This window comes from Drosophila subobscura, chromosome J, assembly GCF_008121235.1.
Source record: "Drosophila subobscura isolate 14011-0131.10 chromosome J, UCBerk_Dsub_1.0, whole genome shotgun sequence".
NCBI lineage: Eukaryota > Metazoa > Arthropoda > Insecta > Diptera > Drosophilidae > Drosophila > Drosophila subobscura.
The window spans coordinates 23118738-23143096 of NC_048532.1; the positions used below are offsets into that span (position 1 = coordinate 23118738).

The 24359-nt window shown below is 51.2% G+C and overlaps 10 protein-coding genes across 11 annotated transcripts; 8 read left to right on the forward strand and 2 right to left on the reverse strand.

The window, feature by feature from the left end:
- Positions 1-349: 349 nt before the first annotated feature.
- LOC117894519 (retinin-like) lies at positions 350-15585 on the reverse strand. The gene is made up of 4 exons (XM_034801631.1): positions 15370-15585; positions 8076-8208; positions 888-1056; positions 350-823 (listed from the first exon to the last, which is right to left on the reverse strand). Exons 2-4 carry the CDS (start codon positions 8084-8086, stop codon positions 470-472), a joined length of 534 nt encoding a protein of 177 aa, XP_034657522.1. The 5' UTR covers positions 8087-8208; positions 15370-15585; the 3' UTR covers positions 350-469.
- LOC117894520 (larval/pupal cuticle protein H1C) lies at positions 1573-2220 on the forward strand. Of its 2 annotated transcripts, XM_034801633.1 has the most exons (2): positions 1573-1921; positions 1985-2220. In XM_034801633.1, the coding sequence occupies exons 1-2, from the start codon at positions 1662-1664 to the stop codon at positions 2121-2123; spliced, it is 399 nt and encodes a 132-aa protein (XP_034657524.1). In that variant the 5' UTR covers positions 1573-1661; the 3' UTR covers positions 2124-2220. The 2 variants fall into 2 exon arrangements, with proteins under 2 accessions (XP_034657524.1, XP_034657523.1); XM_034801632.1 differs by having other exon boundaries at positions 1574-2220.
- LOC117894523 (cuticle protein 16.5) lies at positions 3537-4169 on the forward strand. The gene is given in 3 exon segments (XM_034801637.1): positions 3537-3616; positions 3700-3942; positions 3944-4169. Coding segments are annotated over 3 exon segments (456 nt in total). The 5' UTR covers positions 3537-3604; the 3' UTR covers positions 4145-4169.
- On the reverse strand, positions 4236-4771 carry LOC117894533. The gene is made up of 2 exons (XM_034801650.1): positions 4688-4771; positions 4236-4624 (listed from the first exon to the last, which is right to left on the reverse strand). Exons 1-2 carry the CDS (start codon positions 4697-4699, stop codon positions 4277-4279), a joined length of 360 nt encoding a protein of 119 aa, XP_034657541.1. The 5' UTR covers positions 4700-4771; the 3' UTR covers positions 4236-4276.
- Positions 11046-12027, forward strand: LOC117894525 (cuticle protein 10.6). The gene is made up of 2 exons (XM_034801639.1): positions 11046-11119; positions 11192-12027. The coding sequence occupies exons 1-2, from the start codon at positions 11108-11110 to the stop codon at positions 11606-11608; spliced, it is 429 nt and encodes a 142-aa protein (XP_034657530.1). The 5' UTR covers positions 11046-11107; the 3' UTR covers positions 11609-12027.
- Positions 15586-15785: 200 nt separating the features above from the next.
- Positions 15786-16514, forward strand: LOC117893688 (extensin-1). The gene is made up of 2 exons (XM_034800378.1): positions 15786-15797; positions 15867-16514. Exons 1-2 carry the CDS (start codon positions 15786-15788, stop codon positions 16512-16514), a joined length of 660 nt encoding a protein of 219 aa, XP_034656269.1.
- Positions 16515-17928: 1414 nt separating this feature from the next.
- On the forward strand, positions 17929-18852 carry LOC117894514 (transcription factor btd). The gene has a single exon (XM_034801624.1). It carries the CDS (start codon positions 18064-18066, stop codon positions 18718-18720), a length of 657 nt encoding a protein of 218 aa, XP_034657515.1. The 5' UTR covers positions 17929-18063; the 3' UTR covers positions 18721-18852.
- Positions 18853-21015: 2163 nt separating this feature from the next.
- Positions 21016-21719, forward strand: LOC117894518 (cuticle protein 16.5). Its single transcript, XM_034801630.1, has 2 exons — positions 21016-21053; positions 21140-21719. The coding sequence occupies exons 1-2, from the start codon at positions 21042-21044 to the stop codon at positions 21653-21655; spliced, it is 528 nt and encodes a 175-aa protein (XP_034657521.1). The 5' UTR covers positions 21016-21041; the 3' UTR covers positions 21656-21719.
- A 353-nt stretch (positions 21720-22072) lies between these two features.
- LOC117894513 (extensin) lies at positions 22073-22952 on the forward strand. The gene is made up of 2 exons (XM_034801623.1): positions 22073-22211; positions 22270-22952. Exons 1-2 carry the CDS (start codon positions 22194-22196, stop codon positions 22942-22944), a joined length of 693 nt encoding a protein of 230 aa, XP_034657514.1. The 5' UTR covers positions 22073-22193; the 3' UTR covers positions 22945-22952.
- Positions 22953-23963: 1011 nt separating this feature from the next.
- Positions 23964-24351, forward strand: LOC117894542 (cyclin-dependent kinase inhibitor 1C; the record flags this gene model as incomplete). The annotated part of the gene is made up of 2 exons (XM_034801662.1): positions 23964-24027; positions 24094-24351. Coding segments are annotated over exons 1-2 (276 nt in total), but the record flags the coding sequence as incomplete, so codon positions are not given.
- Positions 24352-24359: the final 8 nt, after the last annotated feature.

A 24359-nucleotide genomic window follows, 5' to 3' on the forward strand; every position in this document is an offset into this window, starting at 1 on the left:
CTTTAACATTTTTCAAAATTTCACGTTTTGAAATCAGGACAACTTCCCCGATCCTTTTCAATCATTTTGGCAGCAAGGACATCAAGGACTAAGGATATAAATTCTATAAATTTGCCATTTTTGATCCTATCCAGACGTGATGCATGTCCTCAAAAGCGGAATAACCTCCTCTATCATTTGAACCCATCAAGGACCTCAAGGACGCAAGGATACGCCTGTTTTTACTAAAATGGCTATAACTCTGCTACTTCCTGTCCGATCTGGGTGTGCCACGCCTCCTTGCAATCGCGAGAATGTCCCCGATCGTTTGGCGTCGTCAAGGTACAATAAGGATATTGTCATATAGATGTATAATTAACTTTCGGAAATCACATTTGATTCGCAATTAAACTCGTTTATGTACAACAGGAATATTATTTTCGTTGGCCATCCAGATAGCTCGTCCGAGCACCCTGCTGCCTCTGCTTCCTTACCAGCCAGCGTTGTAGATGACGGGACTGGCCGCATAGGAGGTGTGAACGACGGGAGCGGCGTATGAGGTGTGGACCAGAGGAGAGGCTGCGTAGCTGGTGTGGACGACGGGTGCAGCGTACGACTTGATGACGGGGGCGACCACATCCTGGACGACGTGGGCAGAGCTGTGCACCACCGACTGGCTCTGGTGGGAGACAGAGGTTGGGATGCTCTTTACCACGGAACCCACATTGGCCAGGTACGGCTCCTGGACGATTGTCGTGGTCGCAGGGGCTGCATACACCAGCGGAGACTCGTACAGATGTCCGGGACGAGCGACAGCTACGGCGAGGAGAGCAGACAACACCACCTACAAGAGATAATGCAGGAGGTTAGATTTCAGCGGAATAATCCCAATCGGATGGCTGACTTACCAATTTGAACATGTTGAAGAGATTTTGTGTTTTTGGTCTGTGTTGTGCTGCTGTGGAAGCGAATGAAGCTGACTGATAATGGAACAAGCGCAAGACCAGTCTTATATAGTACGAACACGAGTACGAGCATTGTCCAGCGTCGTTATTTTTGGGGCATTTGCCGACGCAGCTGCAAGAGATACAAAAGTAAATTTAATTAAAACATTTACGAGTACGATTTGAGTTGAGGTGACTTTAAAGCGAAATTGGTCTGCCCTCGCTCGGACAATAAAACATGAGACTTGCAATTGAAAGAAAGAAAAACTGAAACCTCAACTCCAACTGAAAATGAACCCAATACCCAAGACCCGAAACCAAAAGCTCACGCACTGCACGTTGACCCTGACTCGCGCATTCAAAGTGCAAGTAATGCAGCCGCGGAGTAGAGTGACTCCTCCCCAGAGCCCCTCGAGGGTCTCTAATGGTCTGCGGACACTCTCTGCGTACTTGTTGGGGCTCTCGGCTGAGCCGTCCACCGACGCTAATTGCTTATTGATCGCTGCCCAGAATCTGATATGGGTTTGATTTCGGCTCGAATTGTGACGCGCACATCGTTACTCCATGTGTGTGTGCGTGTGCGTATGCTTTTGAAGGTCAAAGCCAAGTCTCTGCCCAAAACGGTAGCTATATAAAACCACTGCAGCAACTCCACAGCAACACACAGTTCTCGCAAGACGCTCAATCCGATCACTCCAGTAGTCCCCCATCAGTCAATACAGACCAAACTCTTTCAAAATGTTCAAGTTGGTGGTATTGTCTGCTCTCCTCGCCGTAGCTGCTGCCCGTCCCGGTCACCTGCTGGAGTCCTCCCCCGTGGTCTATGCCGCCCCGGCCACCACAACCATCGTGCAGGAGCCCTACCTGGCCAAGGTTGGCGCCGTGGTAAAGAGCATTCCCACCTCCGTCTCCCACCAGAGCCAGTCAGTGGTGCACAGCTCTGCCCACGTCGTCCAGGATGTCGTCGCTCCCGTGGTAAAGACCTATGCCGCTCCCGTTGTCCACACCAGCTACGCCGCTGCTGCCCCCGTGGTCCACACCAGCTACGCCGCTGCCGCTCCTGTCTACCAGACGACCTACGCCGCTGCCGCCCCCGTGGTGCACACCAGCTACGCAGCGGCTGCTCCCGTTGTGGCCAGCCACTACTCTGCAGTGGCCGCCTCCTCGCCGCTGACCTACACCGCCACTGGTGTGTGGTAGAGCGCCGCCCATTCTCGGCCAGGTGACCAGGACTCATGGACTGTTGGACGGTTTTGTGATACGAATTTTAAATAAATAAATGTTTTTGCTTTCGAAATTGTCCGCCTCTCTCTCTCTCTCTCTCATGCTCTTCGCTGGGGCCATTCATCAGTCTTGATCTATGCAGCACAGGTTCCATTTGGCACCTCTGATGTGCATTCTAAACACTGCCAAAGGGTGGAGTGGTTGGCATGTCCTGGTTCATTGCTCCCTGGCACGTGTTTCCTGCTGCATGCAGCTGCACCTGCAGCTTGGGTAAACATTGGACATGTGGACTGCACACACGCCTCCAGGGCACTGCGGTCCGTATGGGATTTGATGGGAAAAATAGATTTTGGGGTGGCTTCCACCTCTTCTTCGACCAATTGGCATCCAGCTGGCTGCTTGAAGGACGACAGGCCCTGCTGGTCAACGAACTCTTTCCTTCAGCAACCATCATAGGAAGGGGAAAGGCAAATAGTTAAAATTTAATTTCCTAATGGATTACATCAGCAGTTGCCACAGTGCACTGTGGGCAAAACAGCCAATCTAGCGGAATTCAATTCGTAACATTTTTCTGTTTCATATTAATAATAAAAGGAGTTTTAGTTTCTTTATATTTCAACATTTGACTTAAATTCCCAGTGTGCCGTGGACACAAACCAACAATAATGCGGTCCCACATGTGGAAGAACTGTAGAAGATAATTTACTGCCGTTTTTCTGCCTTATTTCTACACTCGTTCCTTTATGGAAAGTAAATCTAGCGCACCTCATGCACTTTGCTTGCACTTTGATTGCACTTTGAGCATTTACCCAATGGCAATCCCTGCTGGCGAAAGTTTCCTGCAAAACTGTCGGTGGCCAGGTGCTGCCTTGGCCTTGATTGATTCGCTCTCTCCTTTCGCACTATGAGGAAGTTCTTGGGACCCTTTCAGAACGTAAGCCAGAACGGGTACGTGTGCCACTTATGAGGCAGGCAGCCTCAGAATGGAAACGAAAACAAGAGTGGGTTCGGCGTTGGCTTCGGCCCGAAACAGAAACCGAAACAGAAACAAGTGCGAGGCCGAAAATAAGTGAAGTAATTACCGAGAGCACTGGAAGGGGGAAGAAAAGAGAGCAGAGACCGTAGATTGGAGATCAGTTCCGAATAATAATCTGGTTTGGGGCCAGCGGCAGGCAGCGCAGACGCAACATAAAAGAGACAAGAATCCGTTCAGGCACGTTCGAACCGCCGATTGTATCCGCCTCAATGGACAATGGTAATGGCAATGCCAATGCGTAAGAGTGTATGAGTTGTCCCTGTGTGGGTATTGGTAGGTGTGTGGGAGACAGCAAGCCAAGCCACACCAAAGTGAAGTTCAAGTGCGAGTATAAAAGAGGTTGACAGTCCCTCAGCGAATCACACTCCAAGTCCATCTCTTCTGCACACCGGACACAAGTCCCCAAAGAAGCCACTCCAAAATGTTCAAATTGGTAAGGATCCCAGCAGGAGGAACACGTTGCGGCATAAAAGGATTACCACTGACTCCCCCAATCGCCCCTCTCCACTCCCACAGTTCGTTCTCGCTGCTCTGCTGGCCGTTGCCGCCGCCAAGCCCGGCCATCTGGCTGCCGCTCCCCTCGTCTACAGCGCCCCAGCCACGACCATCGTCCAGGAGTCGTCGCTGGCCAAGGTCGGAGCCGTGGTGAAGAGCGTGCCCACCGCCGTCTCCCACCAGAGCCTCACCCAGGTGCACAGCACCCCGGTGGTGGAGGATGTGGTTGCCCCAGTCGTGAGGACCACCGCCGTCCACTCTGCTCCCCCTTGTGGCTGCCGCTCCCATCGTCAAGACTGTGGCTGCTCCCGTCGCCTACTCCGCACCGCTGACATACTCCGCGCCAGTGGCCTACTCCTCCCCCCTGGCCTACGCCCACCCCGTGGCCTACTCCTCCCCCCTGGCCTATGCCGCTGCGCCCCTCCAGTACCACGCTCCCCTCACCTACGCCGCCCACGCCTGGTAAAAGGTGCGAGAACGAAAGATCTTGAACAGTTCCTTGTTGCCGACTTGTGTCTCCCTCGAAAGAAATAAACAAATCAATTCGAAATTCATAATTCCAATGTGTGAGATTCGGAGATTTATTATCCTTGAGGCTCTACTTCAGGTAGATGCTCTCGTAGCCGCCACCGAGGGATCCGCTCCAGGCGCCCGCTCCCGGCTCGTACCATCCGGCACTGCTTCCGGCATATCCCAGTGGGGCATACGAGATGGAGGACACTGGGGCATAGGAGGCCCTCAGCAGCGGCGAGTGATGATCGACAATGGGCCGCCAGTAGGGACGCTTCTCGTGCACCACCGTCGAGCTCTGGTGGGAGACGGCCGCGGGCAGGGCCACGCTCTCATATCCCACCACACTGGGGGCGTACTCCAGGGCGTCGTATCCATGCAGATAGCTGGGACGAGCCTGGCTCACGGCGGCACAAACAGCGCACAAGAGAAACAGCTGGGGGACAGAGGATTAGAGGTGGACTCCCAAAAGATAACTTTGGCCCGAGGGGGAACTCACAACTTTGAACATCTTCGTTGGGTGAACTTCTCGACTACTTTGATTTGACTACGAAGAAGACGCTCTGGTTTTATAGCCCCAAAACCAGAGACGAGGGAATTATCTTCTCTACGTTAGAATTGGCACAAACAATCGAGCCATCAGCGAGAGTTGTGCCACAGCCACAGCCACAGTCGCTGTCCCCGTCGCTGTCCCCGTCGCTGTCTGTGGCTCTGTCTCTGCTTCCCAGGCACAGATGGCTAGATGCCTCATTAGTGACCCATTTGGGCGTAACTGAGCGAGCAGTTTGGACCAAGGCAAAGCAGTCTCGACTTGCGGCTAACAAAGCCACCCACAACCAACTCCCCCTCCTCGCTCAGGTGTTCCTGTTCATTTCTTCCACTTGACTGCCGCACCGATGGTGGCCAGCCTCTTGGCTAACTGGTCCCGATCAGCCAGGCCACCACCCCCACACACACTCCACTCACAAACCATTAGCATAACCAGCCATAGCCCCCACCACTCCACTCTTGTAGTCCCTCCTCGCCTGACTGACTTTTCCTGGCTCGTAGACTTATTTTGGCTATTTCTGGGCGCCGCCAACGCAAGTCAGACCTCATATGCCATATACGATTATGCTCCCCCGCCCCGTTCGCTCAACTCTCAATTTTGATGTTAATTAGCCAAATACTAACTCTGCCTGCCACAAGATTCCCAGCCCATTTGGGGGCGACCTTGGGCCTAATTTAATTAAGAAGAAAAAGAAAAACATAACGAAGAGACCCAACAGAAGCCACAGTCGCTGACAGACAGACATACGACGGGCCCCGAAACGATTTAATCACTGAACCAAGTAGCTCCCATTGTTGTTGTTGTTGTTGCCGCCGGTTACCATTGTGTTGGCTGTGCTCCACTTTGGCTCCAAGCCAAGCGAAACCATGTCCAAGACGGATTCTTACAGCTCGAAAGGTGTAAATCACCAGACGGTTTAACAGTCGGCATAAATCTTTGAATTGCACTTAACACGGGCTCTAACCATTCTACTTGTTAACCAGAAACAGAGGAAATACACCCAAGAACAACAACAGCAACAACAGCAAAGAAATCCCACATGCAACAAGCGAACGACAGGCAAAACTTAGAGTGGCATCGGGAAAAACGTGGCCAACTTTTGGGCTGCTGTCGGTCAGTGAAGCTTTTGTTGGCAGAGCTGAGCTTTGGCTTGCAAACTTAACCCATGCTGGCCCACGGGGGAGAGGTTTGTTGTTAGCGCTAATTAGCCACAAAGAGGGAAAGAGTTGGATGGATGGAATGTCCCAGCAAAACCGAAGCAATGCGGAATTCCAAACAATCAATTAAGGCTTTAGTTACATACAATTGAAAGCACTTCTATGACGAAATGCATCCAGCATGCACACACATACTTCAAATGTTTCAAACAATTCCCAATTTACTGAGAACTTCAACGAAATATGGACAAATAGTTGGGCTAAAGAATCTGACACTGTCCACTGGGATTGACTCCATTTCGGGCTTGTGTTTCTGTCTCTCTGCCTGTCTGCATGCGAACGAGTAGCAGGCCGAGTTTCTGTATCTGAATGCCTGTCAGCGGCAACATGCAACTTAATTAGCGGCAAATGGAGGAGGCGGGAGATGGAGGTGTGTACGAGTGCGGGTAAACTGTGCTCTTATCCACAGCCTTGCGGCCTTATCGGTGCGACTGGCCAAGACACCATGGAAAATCACTCGTACGCCATGTAATTAGATCTCTAATTGTCGGCACATCCACATCCGCCTCCAGGCCTAAGCGTTTGGGAAATGCCTCGTTTGGCCAGTTCTTGCGGCGCCTACAAGTGGGTCTCCGACTCCCTCCCCCTCTCTCTGTCTCTGCCTCTGTGTGTGTTTTGGGGCGTGTGATCTGCATTGTCTTATTAATTTTAATGACTGAATTATACAAAACCAGACGCACTGCTGCAAACCACTTTTTGGTCGGCTGCAGCCAGAGGGGGGCCACCATAGACACCATAGACAGAGGCCCCTACAGATACAACTTCCTTGATTACACACAGACAGAATCCGCAGATTCCAAATTGGACAATCGACATTTCGTTTGACTTTTGCTGGGTGCTGGGGCTAGTGGCTGCTGACTGCTGACTGCTGCCTGCTGCCTGCCTGGCTGTTGCCCTGAAATCGAATCCGTTTTGGTTTTTATTTTCTTGCGCAGCTTTTTTCATCGTTCTGTGTAATTTACGTACATGAATTTAATGTTTAGCTGGGGCTATCATTAAGTCTAATTGACTTTTTATAGTTATCCGAGTTCCCAAAGCAAGGCAACGCTCGACTCGAATTTCTGTTCTGATTTCAGCTTTTGTTTTCGCGATCTCTGTGTGAGAATTGTCCGTAGCATAGAACTCTAACCCGTACCCCGAGCACTTGGAGATCGCAGCGTGAGTGGAGGGGGATCGACGTTCGACGGGAGTGTTGGACCAGAACCACATTTAAATAGGAAACTGCTCTTGGGAGGTGCCAATTCGTGCCACCTCTATCCGCGCTATGACTCCCTCTACAGGTGTTCATTCAATCGAGGCTTAAGCAGCAGATTAATCTGTATCTGGGCGTCGTAATTTGATTTCAAGTCAGCCCAAGTTCAGGGTGAGTAACCACAAAAGTCAGCGAATTGCCCGCCATCTAGAACAATCGCAGATCGGGCATGCCCAGACACAAAACGAATTCGAGTTCCGAGTTCGAGTGGCAGCAAAAAAGTGAAAGTCTAATTAGATGCATTAGACAACGATCCAGGGGGATCCAAGTACAGACAGAAGTGCCTGACTGGCACCCAAACATGAAAAAGTGAATTCAATTAAAACCCCATTATTTCGATCACATAAATCTGTTGCGATCCGTCAGAGAGTCGAACAATTTGCATACAATTTGGTGACAAAAACAAGAACAGAACGCTGCGAGGCGTTTGCCACTTTAATTTACGAACCTCAGAAAGGGGCGTGTGCCATTCTCGTATGCCACCCGAGGCAATCCCCATTTGTGGCTGCAGCGAACCACTCAATTACGATGCGAAATTCGGTGAATTGGCATTGACAATCGGGGGGAATCGCTGAGCTGAGGCTGTCACATGGGGGAGCTTCTGTGTTCGAAATAGTTTAGGCATGCAACAGGCAGAGAAACTTCAGCAACAGAAACTAAAGCTGTACGTGCTCTCAGCTCCACATTGCGCCATGTCCCCAAACACAAAGCCCAAGAAAAAGAACTACAAAGCGAAACCAATTTGGCAAATGATAATTGTGGGCCCAACCTCGAATCTGAGTCTGAAGGTAAGAGGTCTCCGACTAAGTGTGTGGGGGCAGAGGCAATAACGGTGGAGGGGTAGGGTACAGAAGCAAAAGTAACTCACTTTGATTCCATTCATGAAAATCTGGTAGTCCGCCTGTCTGCCTGTCTTCCAGTGTGTGTTTGCAGAGCCCTTCACAGCGGTGCCCCGACAGTCGGTGGAAAAGCATTCCTCCAATGCACTGAACTGACATACCCTGAAAGAAGAGAAGATTCCCATTACTACGATGTACAGTTGGTGGCATAAATCCGGGAAGAGTATCCACCCATCACCCAGCAAACACTCGGACGATCCCCTGCCATTTTCTGCACTCTTGCCACTCGGTTGGCCATTGTTACACTTTGCAGTTGCCAGCTGCTGCTGTTGTTGCTGTTGCTCTGATTATTAATCATTATAAAACATGTAATTGAAAGTGTTGTTGTCGCTGCTGCTGCTGCTGCTGCTGCTGCTGCTGTGGTGTGTACATTGTAACGTGCACGACATTGCGACAATGCTGGGGTAAGCATGACCTTGACCGCGTAGCGTGGCGTCCACCATGTGGACTTGCTGGGGTACTTACCACTTAATTGGACACACTTGAGTCACACAATCCACAACGGAGAGTCACCAGAGCACACAGAGCAAATGCAAATTGCCTGCTGACCAACCAGCGAGCCCCACAATTATGCAGAAATCAAACATTAAATAAAATAATAACAAAAACTCTCTGCGGTCAGAGGGTTAATGAAATGCAAGCTAAACCGAATCTCCTCCTATTTCTAATCCATGTAGTGGAATGGAGTCTCTGCTCTGCGCTAATTTTGCACTTGTGAAATGTTTTTGCTTTTCCCGAAAAACTGCGACTTTGACGATTTCCACAGAAAAATCGCATAAATCACGAATGTGGAAAAAAGTAGACCCGAAACTCACTCGCGAGTCGGGAAATTGACGGCTTTTAATTTCAACTTTTTGAATGATTTGTTGGCAATCAAAGTTTCTTGGGCGTTGTGCTTGGGAAATCGGAATGGGCATGGCGACTGGGGGGACAGTGGTGGTGGGCATTGCCCAATGCACACACAGAATGCGATTGGGAGGCCATTAAAATGCAATTACAGGCCACAAGAGCGCTCCACGCTCTGACCACCGGCTGCAATCCGAATCCACAGCCACGAATCCACGAATCCACGAATCCACAGCCACAAATCCGCGACCCGCTCTATCCACAGAGTGGGTGGCTGGCCCGTGGTTCAATGGATCAATCGATAGCCACGCAATTTGGCATCCTGTTTTGTGTCAATCAAGCCTCGTCCGATTTAGATTTATGCGACAATTTGGCAGCGATTTGCATAACGCCTCACGCTGCCCCAGACAGCGGTACTCCATGGGTGATACGCTCTAGGTGTTGGCTTGGTGAAGGGTTTTGCTTTCAACTGTTTTTGCTTTGGCTTTGGCTCTGGCTTTAGCCGTGCTTGATTTAGTTTAGGCCTCGTTGATATGCAGATTTTCCGTGGCCAATCAAGCAGCGATGTCCAGGGTCAAAGCCAAAGCCAAAGAATGAATTGTCCCCAAGCGAGCAGCAAGTCAAAGGCAAAGGCAAAGCCAGAGCCAAAGATTTATTGATTTATGAGTCATAAACTTTAAGCCGGGCTTTGTTTGCCGCTGAGAACTCTGCAACTGAATCTAACTCTGACTTTGATTCAAGACTTCAATTCAAACACTTCCAGCTCAAGGCTCGAACTCAGGTGACAAATATTTCGCAATTCTCTTTACACCTCTCGGACGGAAGATCTGTTGGATGCGATACGAAACGGATACGAACGGACTGCTGTGAGGAAATTAAGAATGGCTATTGCGAAATCTGGCAGGCCACTCCAAGTCCCAAGACAAACAAATAACAGAAATCCGGCAAATATGATTTACCTGCGTTGGCAATTGATTTTCTTTACAACCAAGTTACGCATAGCCATGTCTGCTCCCGGCCGAGAGCGATAAGAAATCTGTTTAAAAATTAATGCATGCCGGCCAGCTGTCTGTCCAGCGAACCACCGAACCACTGACCAACTGCACCACTGCCAATCCTCCGCACACTCCACCACCACTCCAATTCGCTCCACAAATTGTTGTCAGTTATTAAAGTGGCCAATTTTTCACGAAGCGTTTTGCGGTGCGTGGAGAGGCGACTGAGAGGCCTGCCGCTTGCCTGCCTCCGATTGGAGCAACCACTTCCAACCATTTTCCACACCTACGGATCGCTGCTCTCCACTGTTTCTGTTTCTGTATCTGTAATGAGCTGTCAGCTGGTCAGCTGGTCAGGCTGATTGATAATCAAGGCGTTTTAGAAAGGATTTAGAGATCAGCTAATCACAAATGTCATTGCATTCAGAGTGGAGGGTGGAGGAGGGAGTGAGTACAGAAAAGGCTCTCCTCTGATGCATTTAATTAACTAATTTGAAACACAAATAAGGGAATTGGAAACCAAATGCCACCAAATGCAAGAGGCAAATTCCCTTAGAACTAAACCGCTGCAAGACAACTGCCAGTTTGCACACACGAATCTCGATGGGAATATTCAAATACCCCTCCGGGGGAGGAGCTGCCCCTCCGAACGGAAGGTGGAACGTGGAAGCCAACAATGGAAGCCGAAAAAGTACAAATTGAATTAAATGGCAAATCCAAAGAGGTTTTTCCATGCAAATCTTGCACTGTGCTTGGGTCTGCCTCGGACTCGGTCTCGGACTCGGGCGAGTCTCGAATGATCTCTTTCGCGATCTCTCGGCAGTGGCAGTGGCTGTGGCTGTGTCGGCGAATGCACAAAGCTTCGCTCGTTCGGCTCGTTCGACTCTCGGCTGCTGCTGACAGGGGCGTTTACGCTCGCCCGATCTGTGCCTGCGATCTGCGATCTGCCGCTGCCGCTGTGACTGCGACTGCTGCGCTGTCTCTGTCTCTCTTGCCGAATGGGGTTGGGTGTCGCCCTCTCTGTCGCTCTTCTGGGCATGATTTGTCAGAATATTTCTCATGTTTCGGGTATAAATAACACGACAACACGAGACGTCTAAGCATAACACAGTCAACACTTCAGTCAAGAAGTCGAAGAATCAACAAAACCAACCAGCAAAATGTTCAAACTGGTAAGGATACACACACCCAAAGGACCAAAGGACTATATCATTTATTAAAGAGCATTCTCCATTGTCCCATAGATCGCTCTCGTGTCCGCCCTGTGCGCCGTTGCCAATGCCGGAGTCATCTCGCCCTACAGCCATGGCTATGGGCTGGGCTACGGTGCCGCCCTGGCTCCCGCCTACGCCCCGGCCGTGATCTCCCACGCCCCGATCATCAAGAGCTACGCCACACCCATTGTGGCCCACCACCCGGTGGCCACTTCGTACGCCAACACCTACAAGGTGGCCACCAAGGCCTACCCCGTGGTGCACGCCGCCCCCCTGGTGCACGCCGCTCCCCTCATCCACTCGGCTCCTCTGGTGCACGCCTCCCCGGCCCTGCACACCACCTCCACCTACCACGGCGGCTACGGCAGCTACGGTGGATACCCCAGCTACGGCAGCCTGGGATACGCAGGCCTCGGCCATGGCTACGGACACGGATATCTGCACTAAGCGTGGAACTCCACTCACATCCACGACTCTGCGTTGACGACCCTCATCATCCATCCATATCCACCCATCGAGAGATTCAGAAGTGAGATTCCCGGCAGGACATTCGCATTTTGCTGCCGTCAAAGTGTGCAATTGGGGAAAAGGAAGCAAACTCCGAGTCCGAATTGTGTACAAATTTCTTAGCCCTTCGACAGCCCCAAACACAAAACTCCGCACCCCAGAGACAGAGACAGAGACATCTAGAGACGTAAGGGAGGAAGGAGAGACACCGAGAGAACGAGAGACAAAGAGAGAGAACGAGAAGGAAGATCACAGATCAAGTTTCAATGATTTTGCTATTTTCGGTGCAAGTTTCACTGCACTCAAGGCTTCGACACTTCTTTTTGTAAATAAACGATGAACAAGAAACACTCAAAACAACGAAAGTTCTGTGCTTGGGAATTGGCAATCCATTACAAAATATCACAAGATATTTGATGGATTGATGGAGGCCACAAGGGAATCAATTGGAAAAGAGATGGAGTGAATTATCCTTAGATTTGGTTGCACGTTTGAGTACAAATTCGGAATAAATCTATCTAGATTCCAAAACAATCTGGAATCTAGAATGAACACAGTCAGCCTGCAGTCTTGCAGAGTTGTTGCTTAACTGAGGGTTATATTTAGTTAGCCTTTGCTTCGAGCGGGGACTCCTTGCCTATACATGAATATCCCACATCTTCCGAAAATTATGGCACCCCGTCTTATTCCCATTCCCTCTTCCATCCCACTTTCAATTGCACTTCAAATTAATTTCGCTTAAGCAACGCGAGCAATTCCTAACGGCGCGACGCGACGCGACGACTCCCGACAAATGTTTTGAAATTTCACAGGAAAAAACAACAATATTTCGCAGCATTGCAACGCCTTGGCAGCACTTCACCCTCCCCTCCTGTCCACTGCCAGGCAATTATCATTGGAGACAGATGGAACGGACGAAAGACTCAAGCGACAAGCGACCAGCGACCAGCGCGTGCGCCTGCCAACAGGTTGAACAGAGCGGCAGAGGGGGGAGCTGGGACTGGCACTGGCACTGGCACTGGGATGGGGATTGGTAAAAAGAGGAAAGTGCGTCGAAATATGTTTTATTAATGGAGCGGAGTCCAATGGTCTGTGGCGATTCGCCAAATGATTTCTGCCTCGTTTCGTAAGTGAAAAATTGGAGCACCCCAAACTCTCGAGAGTTTGTCAGGCAGGAGTGAAATAAGCCACTTAATTACCTTTTATTGCTGGCCAACTAAGCGACTTGCTGGACCGCTGGCACGAGAATCTGGCCTGAAAAGCATAATTCATGCGCGAAGTGCAAAACTCATTTCCATGGGAAATGCCTCTCCGCGGCACAGAGTTCTGCTCGTAATAGAGGGAGGAGCCGTTCGATAATTTATTTATAAAATAAAATAACAACAATAAGCCATTGTTGGGCTTGTCTCCACGACCTTGACGAGTGTGCAACACAATTGGGTCCAAGCGTAAGTCCGATCCACCCCATGCTGCTACGATCTTGCGATCATGATTCCATCCATGATCATAAACCATGTCATAATTACGAGTTTATTAAGTCAGCGGCGGCGTTACCATTAGCCAGTCAAGCGATAATTTGGCAACAGCAGCATCAGCCTTCGCAGATCCACACAGACGACAGCCAGACAATGCCTACAACATGCCCCAGAGGGGCGGAGGCGGCACTGGTAGAGGCAGATTCTGCTTCCTACATCTCTGCATCTGAATATGCATTGAAGCTCGACAAATGACACTAAGTGGATGCATATGCATCACTTTGGGGGCAGCTGCTCTCTCTCTCTCTCTCTCTCTCATGGCACACTTGCAACGCGGCCGATTCCCACAACCTCGTAACGGAAACACACCTGTTCGTGAGTCCAACTCCCCCTCTGGCTGTCTACAGTCTCTTGAGTCTCGCTTTGAGTGGAAGAACTGAGCAGAGTATGAACACACTCTTGAGTGCTTCCCATCCGAAGAGTATGCTAAGGAAGATGAGATTATCCATGTGGAAAATGTGGCCCTGCTTTGCATTATGAACGAGCCATCGACCACAGGGAGCAAGGACCTCGCCACAAAAACATAACACATCCTCCAGGCAGCAGGCAGCATCTGCTGCAATTAGAAGCTGCATTGAGGCCACAATCCGATTAGTCAGAGGAGCATCAAATCAGAGCTCGACAGAACAAGTGAGGAAAATTAATTGCGAAGCGAAATGCGGCAGCAAGGGTCAAGCAACTGCCAGGAAGAAGGAGAAGCTGCTGATCCGTGGCCGCAGGAAGTGCACGTACAGGCACTGGGGGGGAAATGCACACGCAACTGCACGTAGGCAGGAGCAGGCAGGACCAGGACCAGGACCCTGGCCAAGGACTGACCTTGCCTTGGAGCAATGACACGGACTCTGACGCCCATGCGGACACCCTGCGCCTGTCACTCCTGCCCCCACTCTGCTCCTGATTATTCTGTTGTTGTGTGCACGAAGGGATTTGCACTCGATAATCTAATGCAGCGGAAGGAGCAGCAGCAGGAGCGGAGCTGGAGAGCGTGCCCTGCCAGAGATGACCTTGGGAGAGAGCACAGTTCACTGACAGCTGTGGGCTGGGGTTGGGTGCCTGAGAAGGTTCTATAAATAAGAAAATGAGATTAAAAACCAAACTGCAGCCAAAGGGGGAACTTCATTTATAACCAAGAGGCAGGGTTTGGATTCCCTTCTTCCAGAATTGGGGCATGTCTCCCCCGAAATTGTCAGCGCACCACGTGCGACGATTTATCCCCTCCATTGCCTGTTACCTGCCACGGGAACACACGGGGAGGGAGGCACCTGTTGCCAGCGGCAGCCTCAAGGACTAACAGGAGGTGCAGGCAGGACCGGTGCTCTCTCGGCTCAGCGAAGTTGCATATCGATTTCTGATTTAGCCACTTCGCTATGGTAATTTCATCTGCCTTGCTTGGAGGGTGCTTCTCCAGGGTGCTCCCTCCCCGCACCTCCCCCTCCCTGCTGTCCTTTTGCTTTCCTTTGTTGACATTCTTCTCGATGGGCGCGTGTCGCGCATTTGGCAGCCATTTAATTGGCCACGCGAAGGGGAAATCCCCTGTTTACGACACAAGATTTCTGTTATATGGCCCCAGTCGGAGTGCGGGCTGGGAGCCTACTTTTCGGCAGTGGCCCCAGCCCCCAGACTCTGTTGCCTGCTTGGGGGCTTGGCCGGGCTAATTGAGACCCCGACTTGGGTTCGCTCTGTGGGCTGTGAGCTCTGGCTCTGCTGGCGGTGGCCATAAATCGACTCTTAACTGTCCGTGTGATATTTTGGCATTTATATTTTGGCAACGGCCATCAATCAGAGTCATAAGGCATAAAAAGGTGCCCGGAACGTGATCGCCATGCCATTGCCTGCTCTCTGCTGCCGCCTCTCTCGGGTTGTGGTTGTTGTGCATGCAGCTGGTGGCAGCAGTAAAAGTTACTCCGGGGAGACAAGTCAAAGTTGCAGGGGAAGTGCGCATAACATTGATGCATGGATTGCAAATGATTTGCGGATTAGATTTATCAGAAGAGAGATGGAAAGTGGGAGATAAGGAGGAAGACTTTAAGAAGGTTTTATTGCAGTTCTATATGGAAGAGGAAGTACTCTACATTCTGTCATTCAGTTCAATGTATCTTCCAGCAGGTGGCCCACCCAAATATGTAATAATGATTGCAACATACGGTAAATAAAAGTATTGCTCACTTGTGTCATATCCAGCAATGAATGCCTGGGTCTCGGTCTGGGACTTGCTCTTGGTCTTCGGTTGGTTGGTTGGGGGATTATTGCCAAACTACTTTGTACTGCCACTGCCATGTGCATTTGCCGCACGATTCGCTTGTCGCTTTGTCGATTGCACGTCGTGAGCAGATCCCTTAATGGAGTTTTTACTTTTCGCCGGACTCTTCTTGCTCCACCTCCACCTACATCAGCATAATGTAAGCTCGACGCAGCTCGGATCGTGGTTTATCATCGATGGTACACTTATCGGCGGGAGCTACTCGGACGATATATAAACCTGCAATGGCAACCAAAATCGATTCATTACGTGTGAAAGTGTTGGACGGCGAAGTGACTTAATACGGGAATCAAAACAGAAGAAGAAAGCATAAGCCCAAAATATGGCGAATATTGTAAGAGCAACCAGAGCGAGGGAATAAATAATAATAATTGGATAATCGAGCCGAATCTTCCCCGTTTAGAGTGTTATATTTGGTGGATTAATCCTCATCTGCCTTGGATCTGCGCCTGTGTTTGGCAGCTTTTTCCACGGTCCACCACCACCTCCACCAGCAGTGGGAGTTCCGGTGGGTGTTCCGTTTCCAGTGCCCGTGCCGGTGCCCTCTCCAGTTCCTGTGCCTGTTCCCGCTCCTGTGGCTGTGCCTGCTCCTGTGGCCGTCTCGGATACCGTAACCATTCCCGCTGCCTACGGCTATTCCTCTGAATATTCATCCGCATTCCATCACTCGCCTCCGCCGGTCGCGCACTTCAAGTTCGCCGCAGCCTACGCGGCCCCACCGCCCTCCATCAAGTACTCGCTGGGGGCTCCAGTGACCACCACAACCACAACATATTCTGGATTTGCAGCACCACCCCCGCAGTATGCAGCACCGCCACCTCCTCTGCAATATGCCGCACATCAATTTGGAGCCTCCCATTATGCTGCTCCCCCTCCGTCGCAGTTCTACTCCAGATTTGCACCACCTCCCGGCTACCAGCTGGCAGCCGCACCACCAGCATTCCATGGCAGATACAAACTCCACTTTGGAGCGCCTCCTCCATCGCCAGCCGCCGTCTACGGGGCTCCCCCGCCGCCACAATTCTCCTACTCCGCCACTCAGGGCTGGTAGGCTGCGTTGGCAGATGTCTCTCCATCCTCCATCCCCCATCCGCATAAATTCTCGCATAAATAAATGCAGATGCATAAACACGTATAAATATGAATGTTGATTTCCTCAAATTAGCAATTAATTAAACCCAAATTATAATGTTGTTATGTTTAGTGTGTTATCCGAGACGAGAGACGAGACGAGAGACGAGACGAAAGACTCGACAATTTATGCGCAGAACGAGCCAAAAGCGAAGAGCGAAAAGTGATTTAATTATGATTAAAAGCGTTAGACATAAATAATTCAAATGTGTATTTCCATGGCACCTCGAGGCAGTTCGAACTTCGTCGAGCCATCGATGGCATCTTTTTTTTTGCTTGCCAATTTGGTCAAAGGCGCGGCTTGACACTGACAGTGAGCGAGAGAGAGACAGACACACAAGGAGACACACACGGGAGAGGGACATTCCAAGAGAGCGGCATCCTCTCTCTCAGCGGAAGAATGCTCCCCACTGACCCACCCCAACAGCAGGTAGACAGCGGTGCGTCTTCTGAGAGTGTGAGAGAGAGAGAGAGCGAGGAGCTCTCAAATGGGTCAACAGTTGAAAGATCCATTCCAACCGCTGACAACTGACAACTGAGCGCATGACGAGCTTTAAATGAGATGCGAATGTGTTTCGACGGCAGGGAGGTCAATCTCTGTGTGGATGTGTGTGTAAATGTGGTTGTGTTCCGATTGATAGAGACATCTGCGAGTATTTCTATCGTTCGTTTAGCATGCAAAACCCGCACAAATCCTCAGGTGTGTATTTTGATTTCTTCTTTTGGCTGGGGGCTAATGGCTTTTATGTTTGTGCGGCAGTTCGGCTTCTGTCACATGACACTCGAATGGATGTTTAATGAGCTCAAACGTAGGGCAGGGGTGGAGTCAGTGGCTGGAAGGGGGGAGGTTCTAGGAGGTTCTGCACCCCTTCTGGCCGGTGCCCCTGGCTACTCGGTTTGTTGCATACTTCGAATGCCAATAAAAGTGACCAACAGCAGTGTGATTTATATGCAAGGAAACTCAAACACGAGTTTGAGCAGCGGCAGAGTCAACAACAGTCCCACAGTCCAGCAGTCCGCCAGTCGACGGCTTTGCCAAGAGACAACAAATCAACATCAACACTTGCCTGCAAACAAAACAAAATAAACAAAACCAAACAAAAGCCAGCAGCCGCCGCAGCAGCAGCAGCAACAAAATGCCAAAAAAGCTTCACGCCAAAAGAAGCAACAAAACGATGGGAGAGAAGGAGAGAGAGAGAGCGCGAGAAACGTCACAGCGAAGAGGTTGTGTGCATGAGAACCGCAGAGAGTCAGAGTCAGAGACAGAGACAGACCTCCTCCTCCTATAAAAAGCATCTTCAGCGGGGGCACAAATTTTAATCAGCTGCCAAAGCTTCGCAGGGGAACATCATTTAGGAATTAAGCAGTGGATCGATCAAATCTTATATCGAGTAAAGAAACGAACTGAGAACTGAGCATCGGGAATAAGAACAAACGAAAAGTTCCATAACAAAGTGAAGCCAGTGAAAATGAGTCCCAAAGTGAGTGAAAGAAAGTCTTGGAAAGTGAAGAAAGTAAACTTCCCCCATGAAAAGAGGATTAATCCGCAATCGAAACACTTTCAGGTATCCTTTCTGTGTATCCTCCTGCTGCAGCTGCTGAGTGCTGCCTTCGGAGACGTATCCCATCTAGAGTACTCCATCACACCCAGCTCCCAGGTGGCGTATTATCACTATCCAGCACCGCGACAGTCAGTGCAGCAGCCACAGCGAGTGCCACAACAGCAGCAACAGCAGCAGAGATATCAGCAGCAGCCGCAACAGTACCAACAAGTGGCCCGACAATTTGTTGCACCCCACCTGGAGCACGCTGCCTTCACACAGGCCCTCACCAGTCAGGGATATGTCTTCGGAGCACCCTCTGCGCCACAGGCAGCGGTCCAGGCTGCACCACAGCCCCACCAACAGCCAAAGCCTGCTCCACTGGCAGCTGCCACAGGCCGCTCCATTGGCGGGGGAGTCGCCTCCGTGGATGCCAACTCGCTGAACCTCAAGCTGCCGGTGCCCTTCGGCCTGGCACCCCTGAATGTGGCACAGCTGCCCCTCCAGGCGGGTGCACCCTACGCCAGCGTGCCGCACACCACGGGCCTCACCTCCTACGGAACGCCGCAGATCCAAAGGCGCTAGCACTCGGCCCACCCATCACTAGTAGAATAAATTACAAATATAATAATGAAGATAAAGATAAAGTTAAAGGACAGTGTGTCATCCCGACTGAACTGCAAACTGCGATGACAACTGACTCCCTCATAGCCTGAAATAAACCTTAGTTACTCCTTAGATCCACGCATTCATTCAATAAAAATGTAACTTGCCATCCGAAAGTAGACGTCTCCGAGTTAATTGGCCATCCGCCGCTCATTGCCATCTCATCGCAGCTCGGTCGATCGATCGCTTGTTGCATTTGCATAATACGAGTGTGCCGAAGGTCGCCCCCAAAAATATAAAGAGGTCTTCACCCAATGCTTTACACCTTTCACTCTCTCAGACTGAGACTCAGACTCCGCGGATGGGCCAACCAATTTACATATAAAAACACACACAAATCGGGCCACAAGAGGGCCATCTCCATCTCCATCATGTTTGGCTCTTGGGAATGTGTTTTGCGACTCACAACGAGAGAGACCTTAAACTTGGCATTGGAAGACAGAGGAGAGAGATCAAGCTGCTCCTCCTTAGCGCTCTAAGCTCCCTAGTCTGACTTATATTTATGGAGAGACAATTAAGGCCCCAAAGTGTCATCGATCAGAAGCTGGGAACGGAACTCAGAGCTGTGAAGTGAGATCTGGGTCTGGGGATTGGGGGGCATCAGAACCTGCTCTCCCACAAAAACACACAGAAACAGGAATCTCTTCGCATGTTCTGCATAAATTTCAATTCCGAAAACCCATTAAAAGCAACGGTACAAATAATTCTTGGCTTAAATGAAGGGAAGAAGCCACCGAAGGGGGGCATCTGTGAACCGATTAGAAAGGTTAACTAGGAAGTGGATTGTGGATTATGGATTATGGATCATGGAGTGTGGTGGAGTGCTGTGAAGATGGAAGATACAAGTGCTTGATGTCTGCAGAAATGGTAATGATGATGGACACGGCGATGGCAACTCCGATTGTATTTCCGTGCTTGACTCACTGGAAAATCTGCGCGTCATCAGTCGAGAATTTCAGCCCAGAAACAATTTCAAGAATGGAATGGAGAAGAGAGGTCAGCGCACAGACACAGACACCGACTGGAGACCGCCTGCTGTGGCACACGGATACACAGTTACATGCGTGGAGCGTGTTGATCATGTTCCCCAGACACTCGAACACTCGACCAACTCGTCATCGCCGCAGCCTTGGGATCAGCGTCATAATCATCTGACTGGTGGCAGCAGAAGAAAGAAAAACGAACCGCAGATGCTCTGCCATAAAAAGATCTCCCTGAAACCAACTCAAGTTTCTTTTTAGTCTCTTATCCATCATGTCTGAGGAGTGTTACCTCTCCTTAGAGAGAGTGAATGAGTGTCTGAGCAAGTGTAGCATTGCAAGTCGCAAAGTGTGGGCACATTCAGCCAGCAAAGCACATCAGATGACGATGCTGGGAGCACGTGACCGCACTCGGATGGCTCATTAAGTCCAAGAGCCGGTTTCGACCAGCACTGGCCTGACTCTGTTGGCAGTTGGTTACTGCTCGTCGCTGCTTCTCCGCTTCGATGGCCAATTAAGGCGCCTGACTGATTGGCCCGGCCTGCACGATCTGTGTAAGAGTCAGAGATTCAGATTCAGTTTCAGTTTCAGTTTCATCCTGTGGACTCTGATGGCGTCAAGGTCAACCTGGGGGAAACAAAAGAGCGCGGAGTAGGGCCATAAAGCTGCGGCACTGTGGCGGCAAGGATGAGAGAGTGGAATTTACGAGTGAATTTTATGGGGGATCCGAGGCATTAAAAAGTGAACTAATGAGACATTTAGTGGGGCGGCTGGCCAGCTGCAGGAGGGAAGGTTGAGCCATTTTATGGCCCATTTGGCTTAGATTGCGTACGAATCGATGGGCAGGGACAGGGACAGGGGCAGGGGCAGGGCGGGGACAGGACGGCAGTCATTGATGGCCCAAACAGACTGCAAATTGGCTGGCCACCGAGCTACGCTGCTGCTGCCCATTGGAATCCACGAATGCATACAAAGTAGATCACAGATCGAACCATCCAGCGAACCACTTCCGACATTGGCAACCATTTGGCAATTGGAGGCGTAGGCACGTCCCGCGGGCGATGCCATCAGGTATGCCATCCGCATCCAGGGGCCCAGGCCAGGCACTGCCACTCGGCAATCGGCAATCGGCAGTCGGCAGAAGAAGAGACCCGAAATGGGCCGACAGACAGAATCACTGGATAAAGTATATAAGGCCCTCGATCGGATGCGAATAAACATTATCGCTCAAGAGCTTTACCCACCAACAAACCTCCCAAAATGTTCAAGTTTGTAAGTGGATCAGCAGCTGAAAGGGATCTATCCCCTGCCCATTGATGGCCGATCTAACCAGATTGAAACTCTCTTTTTCCTTTCAGTTCGTTATTGCCGCTCTCATCGCCTGCTGCTCGGCCAAGCCCGGCATATTGGCTCCCTTCAGTCTGCCCGTGGGTGGCGTTCCTCTGGCCACCGCTCCAGTGCCCGTGGTGACGGCTCCCCTGTCCGCCGCCGGTGGCAGCAGCCAGGTGGATGTCCGCAACAACTACGACGGCACCCTCTCCTCCTACACCACGACGCCGTTCGAGTACGCCGGACCCGTCTCCAGCCGCTACGTGTCGGGTGTTCCCGCTGGCCCCGCTCTGGTGTCCGCCCGCTACGCTGCTGCTCCCCTGGCCGCCGCCGCCTACTCCGCTCCCCTCACTGCTGCCGGATACGCCGCTCCCCTCACTGCTGCCGCCGCGTACTCCACCCCTTACGCCGCTCAACTGGCCGCTGCCTACTCCGCCTACCCCTACGCCTCTCCCTACGCCACTCCCTACGCCTCCTACGCCTCCCCCTACCTGGCATCCGGGGCATACGCCGCTCCCTACGCCGCACCCCAAGTCGTGGTCTAAGCGCCAACTAAATCCTAGCCAAATTCATGTACTAACTTGTTGATTAAATGCGAAACTAAAAAGCGAACCCACCCAGCAATCCATTCAACTGCTTTGCCACCTCCAAATCGATTGGGGGATTGGATTGTGATTTATGGACGGACTATCATAATCGCATTCGAACGAAGAAACTATCAGTGGGTGGGGGCATGGGTTATATAATCACGGGGGGACGGGGCAAGAAGTTATTGCCCTACCGCCGCGGCAGTCACGATTCACTGACCAACTAAAGCGGATTGCCATTACCATTGTCGCTGCCATTGCCTCACTCGGAGCCCAGCCATAGGGAGGCACAGAGACCCACTTGGCACGCTCCCTCTGGAGAGGGGGCAAAGGGAAGTGGAAATGGAAAGTGAAGAAATGCTGGGGGCAGGGCCACCAGCCATTTCCCTATAAATGTTAACGACTCTTCACAATGCAAAGACATTAATCGCTGAGCTCCGAAGGTGAGCACATCCCAGGAACCCCAGAAACCCTTCCTCGAAACACTCCACGCAAGATGCGGCAACTCATTTGGGTAAGGATTCGATCTGTCTGCCATTTAGCTGAAGGACTAATCCGACCATCTCCGACAGGCATTCGCTTTGGCGCTCCTCGTGGCGGCTGGGCAGGGCAGGCCATCGGCACACTTCGATCAGCACTTCAATCAGCACTTCAATCACTTCGATCCCCACCACTTTGAGCACTTGGAGCCGCTGCACGCACCGCTGCAGGCTGTGCCGGATCACCTGGATTACGCGGTGCCATTCGCCGATCCATTCCTGCCAGCGCCTGCACCACCACCAGCCTTTGCCGCACCACCAGCAGCAGCCTATGCACCTCCAGCACCTGTTTTTGCACCTGCACCTCCCGTCTATGGCCCTGCTCCCACTCTCGTGGCTCCTCCGCCACCTTCCTTCGTTCCTGCACCACCTGTGTACGCAGCAGCACCGCCAGTATTCGCACCCGCACCACTTCTGCCCGCTCCAGCTCCACTGCTACCCGCTCCAGCTCCAGCTCCTCTTCCCTTTTTGCCACCCGCTGAGCTGACGATAACCCACCAGGTGCTGCCGCCCGTTCTGGAGGCCGTACCCTGGGCCACACCCAGCTATCGGGCGATTCCCGGACCCAAGACCACCACCCACCACGTGTCCATCGGCTACGCCTTCCCCAAGCTGCTCGCCCAGCCACACCCCCACCACCACCACGCCCACCTGCGCGCCCTGCCCCTGAAGAAGTTGATCCACAAGCATCACCATTCCCTGTTCTAGCATAATCGCAGGAGGATTGCCCCCCTTGGGGATGGATCACGCGAAACTAACCAAAGACAAATCAGACAATAATTTAGTCCAAATAACTTAAACCATTTAAATGTATGCAAAAATCAATTATTTATCGATTAATAATAGCAAAATTTCAACGAAAATTCATTGCAATTTTTCATTTATTTGCGGAGGGTGCACATGGATCGATTTACGATTGCTTAAACTCATCTTAGGATCACTTCAACTCATGGTCATCCATCCGGGAATGCTTCCACAAATTATCAAATTATAATGGTACAGTAAATACCCCAAAGCACATATTATACGTATTCGTACAGGCGATAATCTGATTCACACACCAGACAGACGCGTCGTAATGCCAACGCCAAATGTGGTCTCAGCGACAGAGAGGGGAGGAGAGGCAGCAGAAATGTTGTTGCTGGATTTCCACAGCACGCAACAAGAAATCGAATCAGAAATTCCAGACACAGCAACACAGCAACAGTCGCAGCAGCAGCAGAGACACACAACCCAACACACGCGACAATTGTTGCAACAAAATGGCAGCAGCAGCAGCAGCAGCAGCAACATTGTATTCCAATTAAGTGGCGAGAGGGAGCGGGATCGGGGGGAGCACGTATTTTGGGTAAATAATTGGGGGGGGGCTGGCTCATTTGACGGGGCGGGTTTCTTGTCATAAGCTAAGCGAAATCTTGCCCAATATCCCCCGAACCGCTGCTGGGCTTTGGGCCGCTCGTTGGGCTAGGTTATGGTCTGGAATTGCGTGCAATTATGGGGCAGAGTAGGGCAGTGTAGGGCACGCTTCAGGGGGGTGTGCATGGACACACGTAAGAGGCAACCAATTGATTATTAAGTACCCAAATGTTGTATGGTGGGTTGCCCTTCGACTGCCCCGATATAGAAAGTCTTCCAAGGTATTTGCGTATGCTCCGCCATGGACTCGTTCCGGGGAGAATTATAAAAGCATTGATCGGTCGACAGTTCGATATCAAAGCCTAGTCAGCCCTCCAGCTCATCACACAGCTCCAACCCAATCCAAATCCAAGCAAAATGTTCGCCAAGATTGTGGTAAGTCTGGAGGATTCCTCAAGTCTCTTCCATGAGCTATTAATATCATCTTTCTCCTCCTTCCAGCTCGCTGCTCTCTGCGTGGCCACCGCCCAGGCTGGTCTTCTGCCCTTCCACGCCGGCCCTGTCCCCCTGGCGGCACCAGTGGCCACTGCTGGCGTGGTGGCTCCCTATGCCTCCAGCTTCAATGCCCATCGCATCAACCACGCCGTGGCCTACCCCGTGGCTCCAGCGCCAGTGGCCTTTGCTGCTCCAGCTCCCGTGCCAGTGGCTGCTCCTGCTCCCGTGGCATTTGCTGCTCCTGCTCCTGCCTTCGCTGCCCCGCTTTCGCT

Bases quoted from the DNA above. Each gene is read 5' to 3' on its own strand.
- LOC117894520 (XM_034801632.1), top strand. From the start codon at position 1,662: ATGTTCAAGTTGGTGGTATTGTCTGCTCTCCTCGCCGTAGCTGCTGCC.
- LOC117894519 (XM_034801631.1), bottom strand. The intron at 824-887 runs GTAAGTCAGCCA...TATCTCTTGTAG, and splicing joins TCTTCAACATGTTCAAATTG to GTGGTGTTGTCTGCTCTCCT.
- LOC117894514 (XM_034801624.1), top strand. From the start codon at position 18,064: ATGAGTCCCAAAGTGAGTGAAAGAAAGTCTTGGAAAGTGAAGAAAGTA.